General features: G+C 38.4%; 1 protein-coding gene across 2 annotated transcripts in view; it reads right to left on the reverse strand.

The window, feature by feature from the left end:
- Positions 1-797: 797 nt before the first annotated feature.
- The window catches only part of USP6NL (USP6 N-terminal like), a 241,838-nt gene continuing 228,437 nt past the window's right edge, over positions 798-14,198 (reverse strand). For both annotated transcript variants that reach the window (XM_088468752.1, XM_088468751.1), the window contains exon 14: positions 798-7,706. In XM_088468752.1, the coding sequence (XP_088324878.1) occupies positions 6,307-7,706 (1,400 nt within the window). In that variant the 3' untranslated portion in view covers positions 798-6,306. The remainder of the gene's footprint in view (positions 7,707-14,198) is intronic.

A 14,198-nucleotide genomic window follows, 5' to 3' on the forward strand; every position in this document is an offset into this window, starting at 1 on the left:
CCGTCCGGTCAGCGCTACACTTGACTCGAGTATAAGCCGAGGGGGTACTTTTTCAGCACATTTTTTGTGCTGAAAAACTCGGCTTATACTCGAGTATATATGGTAAGTATTATCCCTATGTCCTTTGATTTTTTTACCTGTATATTTGTATATCCAGCGCCACCCGACAGCACAATATCTTTCTTTGTCACGTATTTATTGGGGGTGAGTGAGCCTCCATTTTTGTGTCAGGTCGGGGGCAGCAGGTTTTGCGCACCATACTTTATAGTTATTTTTTCAAATATCTATACAGCACATACTGCTCATCTCTTGTATCATTAGTCTTTGATAAACTTTATGAGATGGTAAGAAAAGAAATGTAGGTTAGTGTAGGGAAAGGCACTACATGTATAATGTGCAGACAGATCCTGTTACCTTAGATATTTGTTAGCACATAAACAATGCCTGGCTTTCTGATCGACATTTTACATACAAGGTTAATGCTTGAATACTTTTGTGTGTTCAGTACCAGAAACTACTTTATCAAAGAACCATTATATTGTTCAGCACCATTTTAATCTATTACTAGAGGGATACATTTAGGTTGCCACCTCATGACTTTTGATCATAGAAACAAATGCAGTATAATAGGGTTTAATATAGGTTATATAAATATATATATAGTTTATATTTATGGTGCGTGTATTTTTAATTGTAAATACACACATTATAGAAAAGTATTGTTATGTATAAACATAGATACTCTACACATGGTACAAACATTTATTAGAAAACATTTTACACACACACAGGGACTTTTGTCCTTGTTTCATTTATATTTTGTTCATCACTATTGAACAGTTTTCTATTTACACATTCTTGATCCAGTGATCAAACTCTTACTTTATGTCCTTGTTATGTCTGTAATAAGTGACAGTGTCATTTATTATTGTATATTGGCGATGATGCTTTAAATCGCTGCCTATCATGCTTTGTATGCACAAGCTCACATTATTTACTTATGCTAATTTCTTCAAGTGTTGACCCTCATGACGTGGGGTTTTGCAAAACCTGTGCCATAGTCTCATTTTGAATGAAAGAAGAACCCTGGAAATTGACGCCATGAAGAGCTTTAGGTGGTGATATTTAAGGTTACTATGTTGTCTTGTTTGGTTAACACCCTGGCGAAAGTGTAGTTCATTACACTGAAATACTGGTTTCACAAACTCCACGCAGATTGGGCCTTGGTAGGTATTGAAACCCATGGTCCCAGAGTTGTGAGGCGCCAACACTAACCACTGTGGTTCAGCTTTTCCAGTTGACAACTAGAATCTGACACTGTAGAAACTGTAAATGTTTCAATGCTGTGATTTTCCTGAGGAATGCTGCTCAGATGACATTATATTAAAATTACTGTTTGATACTGCTGTACAGGGTCGCAAGAAGGGGTGTGTGACCAGTGTCGCCACTTACGGCTCAAGGCCGAGGGGGTGGGTAAGGTTCAGCCCTGATGGCACCTTTTCTTTATTGAGGGTGTCTGGAGTGATACCCCACTAAATAGAAAGGCGCAGGGATACCGGTCACATCTTCCTGCTCCCACTTTGCACTTGTCCCATTTACCTACAGTACAATTCCTGGCACTTGTTTTGGGACTTCACATGCACTGGGGGTACCCACAGAGAACTTCTGCGCCCTGCTCCAATATTGCTGCTGGGTGTGACTAGTTAGCTGAGTGACAGTGATGTACGCTGCTATATCATGGTATACCTAATCAAAATATCATACATTTTATCTTTTATTATAAAGTCTAATTAGATCACATTGTTTTGTAGCATTAAATTTAACATTATACAATTATAACATGCAATTTCTGGAGATACATGTGGAAAATCACAAAACATGGTGGAAGTAGGGGACCACTTGGCACCAGTTCCTGTCACTTATATCTCCTATGCACAGTGTGGTAGTGCACTGCTGCACCTTCTCTACAAAAAGTAAGCATAGTATTAGATATTAGGTTTCCGATTCTTGAAAAATATATTTCAACATGAAAATAAATTGGAAATACGATTTAAAAATCTTCTTTTTTCCAATTTTATATGTGAAATGCATAATGGTCAGTTTTCAAATAAAACACACAGTCTATATGTACTTAATATAGTTAATTTTAACATGATAAAAAATACAGTCACATTAGAAAGAATCTTTAAAAACTGTAGCAGATGACATGAAAATAGTGTGTATAGATTTATACATTAAATCTACATTATTCACCATTGCAGATACATTTCTAGAGCTTTGTTAAAGGCTCAGCTCAGTATACTGTACAATTGATTAAGAATCACAGGTCTATAATTAGGACATGGTTATTACTACATAGCCACATTTATGTACATAATATGCATAATTCTAGGTTTGGGGAGTAATCAGTAACAAAGAATTCCAATTATTACAAAAGGAATTCTGTCATTTGTTTCAATGTAGTGTTTAGACATTTAACACCTTCGGCGTTATAAACACAATGAAAAGTAAGCAACCGTATACAGAAATCACCCATTACAGACATTCGCTAGATTCTTCTTTTATAAAATTATTACATCTGTACCTTAAAACTTAAAAAAAAAAATACAACTTCCTTTATCCAACATAAACACTCACTGAATAAGAAAAAGTAACATGAATACTTGTATGTAATTAAGGTATTGTGTGTTCCCCCTGTAAGTAACGTGCCTTAGTACAGGACTACTTTGGTTTGTGACGCTGATGTGTTAAAGCTGAAATGACTAAAATTATACACTTCTTTTAGAGCAGTTACAAGAAAAAGAGAATAAAAGAAGATAAAATCAAAGAAAATGTGTCAATCAGAAGTAGCTAAAAACCCACTCAAACTGGCACTTGGAAAATAAAGCAGACAATTCAAATTGATTTGCCTTCTCTTAACTATTAGTGTCATTTCAGCACACAATGCATTGGTTCATAAAAGGTGTGATAGTGTAATGATAAACTAGCAGACATTAAGCCATTAAAAGTTAAGGCACATAGTGAAGGAAAGTGATAAAAGAGGGGAGAGCTTCAGGTGAAAGGCTGAAATAATGAATATAAAAATACAACTGTGTAATGTTTACCCATTCAGTAAGCAATTGTGAAGCATTATGTCTATGGAAAAAAATGGCAAGTACAAAGAGAATGTTAGAAAATATAGAAAATAAGACAATTGTGTTAAAATATTGGAAATATTGCTAAAGTACATAGTAGATTCTAGTTCAATTCAACAGAGATCATTTAAACACAATAAGGAATCTGTGGGAAAAACAATGCTCTAAGCCTGTAATCTAGGGAAGAGGAACATATACCACATACAGTGCTGACGATAGCTTAATGACGTCGATGAATGGTATATATATAACAGAAAGAAGGCACGGCACACTGTATTACACTGCAAAGATTCCCAGCGGAATGTCCAACACTCACTAGCAGGTTTTCCAGGCTGCGCTCTGCTTATTGTCCCTGCTTTCAAAAGGTGCCTGGGGCTTTTGCCTATATCAGACTAAGTGCCATTTTCAATATGGGAGCGAAAAGTCAGTGCTGGACTTTTCGCTCCACATCGGAGGTTAGAGTGGGGATAAAGTATTGGGCGCGTGCCCACTTATCCCCGTATTCAATTTAAAAGGAGCGTAAATGAGATTCGGCAAAATTGTATCTACGAAAAAAAATGGGAATTTTTGGGGAAATGTGCCTGGGTCCCCCCTAAAGATGTCCAGACATTTTTGCCTGCTGAAGGAAGGCGGGGTTTGTAATAGCAGCGGCAGGTGCATATTTGTGACTAAGAAGTGGTGAAGAATAGCACTTATTTTTTTTTATAAAAAAAAAACAATTAACTATTCCTATCAAATTTGGGGAACATGAAAATGGGGGTAGGCATATTTTTAAGTCCCAAAAGTGCATTTTAAAAATTCTTCAAAAATGCACCTGCCGCTACCACCCGCATTCTTTTAAACACCTGCCGCATACATGGGAACCCCCCCCCTGAATTAATTTCTCTATTTAAAAACGTGTTCCCCGTTTGTTTGTTTTTTAACCCCAAAATGAAATAATTTTTGGGGGGATGTCCCTATTTTTATTTGGCAGTTCATTTTTAGGGGGTATTCTGAGGGGTGCAGGCTATTTCTTTTAAGCCTGCACCCCTAAACCCCAATTCTGCACTTTTTTTCGCTATTTAAAACATGGTGAAAACTTATCCCCGTTTTGTTTTCAAATACTTTTCGCACCAGCGAAAAGTTTTTGAAATTGAATACGGGGATAATGAAAATAGGCGAAAATGACGTCATCGCCGATAACTTTATCCAATTACAATTTTGCTAAATCAATACCATTAACCATTTCTACTTTAGAATTTGAATCTTACTAGTTCCGGTTACTTTCTGAAATCTTAATAGTAAGCCCATTGTTTGATAGGTTTGCTATGTGTAAACAAGATAGGGGAAGTGAGTTCACTCTGTGATCAGATGGGTTTTCTGTGACTTTAATTTGGATGCTCTGACCTTATTGCTTTAGCTTTTATTTTTGCATGGGATGCACTCAACACCTACATCTCACAGCTGGTACAGCACTTTCAAAATCAATAATAGTAAAGTGCATAGTGTCAAATGGATACAATAAAGCATTTTACAGCGTGAACAGGCTGGAGTTGTTGGAAGACACACCATTAGAACTAATACGACTGGGACAGAATCTATAGTAGCTGCTTCTGAAGCTTGTAGCATTAACACAAGGTTCCCAGGTACGGAACTATTGTAAAAGGATTCTGCAAGATCCATTTATTGTCAGCTATCCCAAGCAAATTATTTTATGTACTGTCTATAGGAATGAATGCACTGTCATAGCTACTGCAATTTGCTATTTAGCTTCTGCAGCACTCAGATATTAATTAACCGAGCCGCATTTATTTCAAAGTCTGAAGATCAAAAAAGTTGAGGACCATTAACACATTTTAATGGGCAAATCATAATTACCTTTTGGTGAATGCATAGTATAGTCTATACGAGCATTAGTACATATAAATGTAGCTGGACTACAGTATATTTACAGAACTGCATGATTCTAGACAGTTAATTGTCTTCAAGGCTGGTACATGTCATAATAAACCATTATATATTGTATTTGGGAGAAAACTAAAATGCTCCCAAATTTATTTTTAAACTTAAATAATACTTTTTCATAGACTTCCCCTTGTCATGGTCTGTAGAGTCCATACATTTAAAACTGAAATATTTCAACATCTTACAGAAAAAATAGATAATATTCAGGCACTGAAGTTACAGTAGCATAAGTTTTAAAGGATAATTTCTTCATTAAATAAGGTCTACCAAAGCGAATATTTATACTATAAATTTGTCTGAATATTGGTATATTAGTGCGACCCCAAAAATACCTTTTGTAGGAGCTTCTAGTACCAGTATTCTGGCTTTAAATCCTTTCAAATGTTGGTCTTGGTGGGGTAAGAGCAACTGGCAATAAGTTAGTAATAAGTTAAAAGGCTCTGTGCATATTTTTGCGTACAGCCAGCGATGCACAGACCTCAATTAGTGATCATGCCCACACTGAACTTAGCCTACGTAAGAACGTCCTACTGCAACCCAGCTCTGTCTCTTCGGTTGTAAGTAGGATGCGATGGAAAGGTGTACGACACTCCCGTCTAACCGATTCTGAGCATGCTCAGGGGGAATTCATGCAAAAATACGCACCACAAATGGGCGTATGTTCAACTTTGCATCAACCCCTTTTGGTCGCTCTGTGTGTTACCAAACTGCCTGTTCATATCTACTAGTGTTGCACAGAGCCAAGAGAAGTTAAGGTGGAAATGGAGCTTCAGGCGTGATGGGGCAGATCACACAATTCCAAAGGCTGCACAGCAGTGCCTATATGTTGCCCCAAGCAGCCAAACAAAACAAAATTGGTTCAGACAAGGCCAGGCAAAGCTATATATTTCCAAAGTAAAGCTTAGGGTACCATGTTGTAATGGCAAATGTGTAAGTTTGCACCTATCTAATGGTAGCCACTTGTTTAAATGTGGAATTATGCTTTAATAAATACATCAAGAAAAATATGTACATAAGAGACTATATTTGTTGGATTCTACATTTCAGTGGGCAATAATTAGAAGTTGTACTTTATTGTAGATTCCAGGTATGACTTGCAGAATAGGTTTAAACCCCAGACCAGTTAAACAATCCAAACATTAAAAAAAAAAAAGTTTATGCTTGAAATGTTTCTCTTCCAAGGACAAAGCAACCTGTTCTCACCTTCTAGTCATAAATAAGCTGCTTTTTACAGCATCACAGACTCATGCATTATAAATCCATCACGGGGATTTCGAAAGTGCCGTGCATTACCTCCAGGTTTTGAATGCAGATTCCGTGAAGTAGTTCCTTGCTCAGTGTGTGGTGAAGTTCTTAGTCTAACAGGACTATTAACAGATAAGGATGAAAAATTGTTCACTGGGCTGGCAGGCTGCTGTGAGCCTGGAGATTTTTGCAAATTAGAAGAAAAACTTCTCGATGACTCTTTGTTTAAGCGTTGCCCAAATGTTGCAAAGGATAAATCAGGGAAGTTATTATGTTCAACATAGTAATCTATCGGTGGAATAATATATCGGTGGTTTTCCTTCTGATTAAAATTGCCTAAATGTAGAGTTGCACTTTCTTCTGGTGGTAAGACTTCAATTCTATTGGAAGGTGATGTAACAAGGTTATGTCTAGCAGTAGAGTTCATCTGCATTTTATCTGGAGGAAAGTCAAAGCCAGTGCCATACGATTTACTTGATGGACTACCCAAGTTCACTGGTAAATGGTGCTCACTGTTTAATCTACTCATTGAGTACTTATCTGGGTAAAGAGGTGGACTGCTGTAGGATGGTGCCGGGTACTTTAGACTGTACCCCTCATCAGTACCCTGAAATGGTGTTGAACGTGCAGGAGAACGTGCTTGCATATTCTTTTCGGAGTTACTCTCGACTAATTTTGGTGGACTGGAGTCTTTTGAGGGATGTCGTGATGACGTGCCACTGAAGTAAATCACATTCCTGGCTGACAAACCCGATTGTTGCCTAGAATCGTCAATATAATTGTCATTCTCATTTTCACCACCGGAAACATTATCATACTGTGACGCATTGGACCCTCTTTTAACTCCCATATCAATTATCCTATTTTTTTGCTTCACAGTCACAACTTGAGACTCAGACTGATTTGAAACACTATAGTCTGGTGGGTTTCCCCTTCCATCATTCATGTGTTTTAATAGAAGCACTTTATTTTTGGGCTCAGTTGGCAAGTTCCATTTGGGAGTGATTCCCTTTGAAGTACTTGAAGTTGCATTCGAATTTTGATTAGCGGCACCATAATCATAGTTCTTAACATTGTCCTGAGATGGGATGGTGGACTGTTGGATCTTCCTATGATTCACATCGGTCTTAGCCTGGTCTGTACGATACTCTACAGGTCCTCTTTTTGAGAACTTTAGGGTAGACTTCTCAATGGAATTCCTCCTCTTTTCATCAGTTGGAGAAACTTGCTGTGCCTTATTTGGAGAAGAAACCTTTTCAGGTTTTCCTTGGTATGGTACCTTGTTGGCATTCTTTTGTCCATTCATAATGTGATTCATAAGTATTGGGGGAGGTTCAGGAGGTACTTGACCAAGTGTTTTTTTAGGAAATTCTTCATCTTTCCCTAGAATTTAAGTAAAAATGTGGTTACAAAAAAGTACAAATATGCTTGCAAATTTGCAGAGATGCCAATGGCATTTGCTTTATAAAACTATAGTTGCTAACATTTTCAATTACTGTGTTATGCTTTGAACAATTTGTTTAAAAAAAAAAATGCTAAAATTGCACAAGTGTAAATAAGTGCTACAAATGAAATAGTCAGCCTTAAGACCGTTAAGATTTCTTGTAAGTGCATAATTACTTTTTCTGCATGCAAAATATATATTTTTTCACTATTTATGGGTTTACATAATTTACAAACATTGTTAATAGTAATACTACTACTTTTCTGATAACAAAACAACATACTGGGCATTGTGTAAAATTAAAAAGACAAAAAAAAACAACACAAATAACTATTAAAAGTTGTTACACCAGTGGAGTTAATGTAGCCAGATAGGATCAAAAAGCAGGGAGGAAAAGGTCACAAAAAGCAGATAACATCAGTGGGCAGAAGACAGTTCTAATGCATTAAACAAGAAAAAATAAAAACTCTATAAAAGAACTGCAAATTAGTTTGAAAGGCAAGTCATGTATCATAAAGAGTCATTTTTGAGCAAATATGTACTAAATAACACTGAATTCAGGAGCCAACAGAACCTTTTACGGAGAAAGGAAAGAGTTACACTCAGAAGAGCTATACGTTGGCGGCAGTAGTTTTTTTGTTGTTATAACTATCTGACTTATGCTCTGTGTTGCCACTACTTGTCCCAACCTAACTCGCTAATAACTCTTCTAGAGAGCATATCTACTGTAATTAAAGATGAAAGTCAGGTAGGTGTATTGAGTAGACTATACAGGTCTAATTATAAGGTAATACTTAATCATTAACAATATTAAATTTAGACTGTTCAGTTTGATATCCCCCTGAGCATTGACAAAGTCCTAAAAGCAGCATGTGTGATTACACAATAAGCTCATCAGTTGCATAAACTGGAAAATAAGTCAGGGAAAACAATGACATGTTGCTCATTGCCCAAAGCTATATTTCCAAGTATTACCATTATATATCTTACATTACTGACAAACATTTTTAGCAACAACTTCTACTTTAGAAAGGTCATACATATCAGATCAAAATTCAAGGAGATACAACACTCGTTTTGAAAATATTTGTGTATTTGAGTTAACACATGGGATCCAAACATGAAAACATGTATCTACGTATCCACTAGGGGTCTAAACACAATTAAGGAGACATTGATGTACAGTGGTGGGTCTAGGCATTTTCTGATTTAACATCAAATACTAACAACTATAATTAAATTCCTCATACCTTTTCAGGACTACACAACATGTATTCTACAATCTTTAAGGCAGCGATGGTGGCCGTTTGAGCACTCACCTGCAGTTTCCAGCTCGGCCCTGCTGTGCCACCTGCTAGTCCTTTTCTTTGCTATTATTCTGTTTTTTTGTCCACCAAGCTTTACCTACTGCCCCATCATTTACTGAACAACAGTTGGACAGTGGGCAACGCTTGATAGATTATAAAACAGATAATTACACTCAAAAGTGACAAAAACAACTAACACTATGGGCTCGATTCAATTAGATGCGAAGAGGGTGAATTGCCATTGCAACGGCGTACAACTCACCCCCGTCGCAGTCCAATTCACCCTGGACTTTCACATTTTTGCTTGCAGCCCCTACATGGTGAGTCCAGCGGTACTGTAAGTGCCACACTGACTTGCTCCTATTTGGATCATACCCTAAATGTGAACTTATTCTTTGCCCACAGCAGAAAATTGCTGCATGACTTGATGAAGTCTGCATAATGCAGGAAAGCCAAAAAGCAGATCAGACGACGATCAGGGACTTCTATAACGTTCTCCTTCATGGGAATGGTATTCCATGGGAATGAGCTGCATTTATTCCTGCTTACAGTACTTCAATAAATGAAGGTTAAGACATTTTAGGCAGGCCCTGGGATGCACCAGTGTGCTGCAGAGCTGTTGTCCTTTTCCTTTAACATTGATCACATTCAGTGGCAGATCCAGAGGGGGCGATCAGGTTGACAGGCCTCTATGACACAGACCCCTTTTCCCGGTAGAGTAGTGCAGCCGATGCTGTGGACAGAGGCAGCCGCAAACAAGAGTGTTGGAACGATTGCCCGCAAGAGCAGCTGTGCCTCCGGAGTCCACGGCATGGGACTCACTACCTCCACCGGGAAAAAGGGGTGTGTGCTATAGGGGTGATCACCCTGTTCACCTTCTCTGAGCCTGGAAGAATGGGGAATAGGCAGAATAACGCAGGCCGTGTACACCAAGAGCGTGTTTATGTAATTGCAAACAAATTCAGACTGGCATGGATGCACAAAAGTCTGTCCAAACCATATAATTTATGAGTGGCTAATAACAGGTGCAAATCGATAACAGTTTCTGAATGACTGTGAATTTATCTCTGAAGCTTATAATTGTTGTCTTCATTGCTAATGTATATATTATGTTTTGTGTGCAGCAAGTTTTATTTTTATTGTTTTGTAGAAATTAAGACTTATTGAAACCTATCACCAAATTAGTATTTCTCAAGCAAAACAAATATAAGCGAAGTACAGTATGCCGATGTAACCTGGGTGCATATTCTTAGCTCTTTTCTTTTTGTGCAAATTACATCCAAGTACTGCATTAGGCCCAGTAAGTACAAGAGGCTGATGAATGGAAACCAATATGCACCATTAAGGTGTGCCTATGTCAGCCTTGTATACAAGTTTCTAAAGCTGGGGAGAAATCTGCTCACAAAGAAAATACATAGCATAATTACTGATAGATTGCAGCTGGTGTCTTGGCTTTCCATGCCTTTTTGCACCTTCCTTGCTTCATGTGTTCAATACTCATTTCACATTATTACACATAAAACTTAATTTATGAACATACATGGTCTGATTTCTTGTATGTCTGGATTGCATGGGTTGTTGCTGACATTTGGTGAAAAATTCATTACAACAGCCCCATTACAAATATATTTACTGTGAAAAATGTTGATGAGTTCAATACTTATTTCACCCACTGTATGTATAATTATATATATTAGTGAGAGAGAAATAGAGAGAGACAGCCTCTGGATCGTCCATCGCAGTCGTCTCACAGTAGTGCCTGTAGCGGGGAAGAGAAGGGTAGCTGCAGCCTCCCCGATACCTTTGAGCCCAGGCAGCAGCCATGGGTGGACGATCCTTATAGGATAGCCTTTCTGTATACTTTTAAGAATGGCTTTATGCGAGTAGAAGACAGCTGCGGAAAGGTTGCCATGGCAACCAAGGGAATAGCTGGGTGGGTTGAGCCCGGCAGCTGCCGGAAGATTAACTACCAGCAGCTGCCGCAGGCATCTGACACGTTTAGATGCGACCACACCAGGCAACTGGGTAGTAGGCGACCACCCTTGGTAAATTAGTGGAAAGAGCACTAGATCTGGGAATGCAGAGTGACTTACCTGAAAATCTCTGCATTACAGTCGAGATATATTGCAAAACTTGGAAAGGGCAAAAGAGAAAACTCAGGAAATGCTGGAGACAATACCACAGCCTACTGGACCACAGGAAAATATCACAAGTAGCACAGTGAATCCAAAGTAGAGAACAGCCTGGGAGTTAAAAGGTCTATGTGGAAGAGCTGGAAGCAAATAGAAACCACAGTAACTGGAAAGGCAGCAGCGCAGTCAGGACGTCTTCACACAGACTGACAGACAAAGCTCTGACACTGTGCAGCGTCGGCCGCCCTCCCTTGAAGCAATCCTAATTGGTTACACGTGTCAGGTGACCAGCACAACCTCCAAGGCTGTAGACTGAGAAACCCCAAGAAGATGGTGGCGCCCAGAACTCCAAAGCAGGGACGGAGCAACCTGCATGCAATACTCTTCAGTGCTGACAGACCACTGAAGCAGTAGGGACCTCCCAGCTAGAAGACGAGACCCCAGACACAGGAAGTGCTTCAATGCCAAAAGAGCAACAATCAGCATAAGAGCTGTTAATTGGAAGAGTCAGTGATTAGGTTTCCATGGCTGACAGAAGCCTTAGACCACTTTGCGCAATGCCAAATGACAGCTGAATTGGTGGTAAAGCACACTATCACTGGGCTCTGGAGCATTGGCAATGCGTTCTCTGGAGTGACGAATCATACTTCATTATCTGACAGATGAATCAGAGTTTATAGGATGCCAGGCAAATGCATACCGCCAACTGTAATCCACCTGTAAAATTTGGTGGAAAAGGATTTATGGTCTGGGGCTGTTATTCATGGTTTGGCCAGGGACCAGTTCCATGAAGGGAAATCTAAATGATATAGCAAACAATGGCATCCAGCATGACAACGCTCCCGTTCACAAAGGAAGTGCCCACCAAAAATGATTTGCAGAGTTTGGTGGTAAACTTAATTGGTCTGTGAAGAGCCTGGACCTCGACCCTATCGATCACTTTCGGATGCACTGGAAGGCAGACAAGGAGCCAGGCCTCATCACCAAACATCAGGCGACAGAGTGTGATCTCACCAATTGTCTTGTGGCTAAATGAAAACAAATCCCTGCAGCCATGTTCACAAATCTAGTGTGAAGACTTCCCATTAAAGTGGAAGCTGTTAAAGCAACAAAGGGGTGACCAACTCCATATTAAGTTCTATGGTTTTGGAATTATAAGTTCAATAAGGATACATTAGAGTGATGTTCAGGTAACCACATACTTTCAGCCCTGTGGTGTTTAATAAATAATCCTGAATTAGACAGTTTCTACCAGTAACCAGTGTGGGGAATACAAAAGGAAGCATTAAAATGTGATCTTCTATATCTGCTGTCTCATTGGGACAGGTCTAAAAATCAGGAAAATTATCAATAAAACAAAAAACTCTGGATTCCAGAGTTGAACTCTCGTTGGTCCACCCTAAATAATGTCAAGATGCAATGTCCACTCAAAATGAGCTTTCAATTTTGAAACAGCTTAGCTAGGTTCTTGCTTAACAAATAGTTGTATTATACTTTATAGAATTATGTGGGTACCTGAAGCTATACCTGCAATATGTAAACATTTACACTTTTTTTTTTTTTTTTTAATACTTTCTATAGAATATTTATTTATATGGTGCAGCGTACTCTGTTGCAATTGGAAAACGTATACATGATGTGAGTTATTATATTTTGCCAGGTTATTAAGAATCACAGTCACTTTAGCAGCACAGATTAAAATGCATAATATCATCATCATTGTTATATTAATATAGTTATTGGAACTGCATAATATGTGCCACACAAAGTTCAAATCCTTAAACTTAAAAACAAAAGTCTACATTTTAAACATTCTTGCCTACTGTTCTGTAATGGCTAGGAGACTAGCGGGATTTCATTGTATTCTCCCAGATTCCGGGAAGAACAGTGCACTCTTCCAAACCACATCCACTTACCGAGATAGTCTTCCAATGCAGGGACGTTTATGCTCAGAAGGGACCTTAAGTGGATGGTGAAACATTAAGTCTAAATGTTCTCTGTTAAACAGACCTGAAAAAGATTTTTCTAGCTGTTTTTTCCATCTATTTAATAAATAGGCCCCATGAAGTCAGTTATATTTGCTCTTTGACTGTGCCAGGTAAGTGGTTAAATCCTTAATACCCAAGTTTTATGACTGCACGATTAGGAAAAATATATAGGGTTGGGTACGGGAGGTTGTGTTTAAAGTTATAACACCCGCATGAGTAAAATGCTGTAAAAAGCAGTAAACCTGTGTTGGGATCACGGCGCCGGATTTGTGAGGTCAACATACTCACTGCAATCCAGTCCTAGTGAATTATTGGTCGTATGGTTCTGTTTAATTGGTCAAAGCAGGTAGTAATGAGTAGATTAATTTTCCTTGCAGTATCTTGAGAAAAATCTATGTACATTCTGGAAAAGTTTCTTAGATGCATGTAACAGGATTTGGATACAGATTGGATGTGGGGAACAAAGGACAGTTATGGGACAAGGACGACACTCAGACACCAAGCTTGAGGGGTAGGGTTTATTGTTCGTCAACAGAATTAAATGTGTCAGATAGGAAGCTTCAGTTGGCTGGTAAACCGATTATTAATTACATTTTTGAAAAACTAAGTTTAAAGTGGCAAGAGGATATCAAAGATGAAATGGCAAAAAGACATTCAGTCCCATAAACCTGGTACAATACCAAGTGATGAAAGATAAACTTAGTTCTGCATAGAAGTAATCCATATGAATTTATTCGTTTTCTAACAGAAATGATATCTGGTTGCATGGTTTCCAATGGCATGCTATGTAGGTGTGGGCACATAAATATACAAAACCATTCATTATGTTGGTATAACAATATGTCACCATTTCTTTGCATTGACTTCTGACTTTATTTAGGAGCTAAAAGAGAAGTATAAAATGCCTTCACATAGAATCAGAATTTTCACTGTGTGGGATATACTCGTGTGCGCACACACGAACACGCACGTGTACACAAAATGAGCTGTAACAAAAAGAAGGT

Source organism: Taudactylus pleione, unplaced genomic scaffold (genome assembly GCF_031769625.1).
Source record: "Taudactylus pleione unplaced genomic scaffold, aTauple2 ptg000086l, whole genome shotgun sequence".
In the NCBI taxonomy this organism is placed as follows: domain Eukaryota; kingdom Metazoa; phylum Chordata; class Amphibia; order Anura; family Myobatrachidae; genus Taudactylus; species Taudactylus pleione.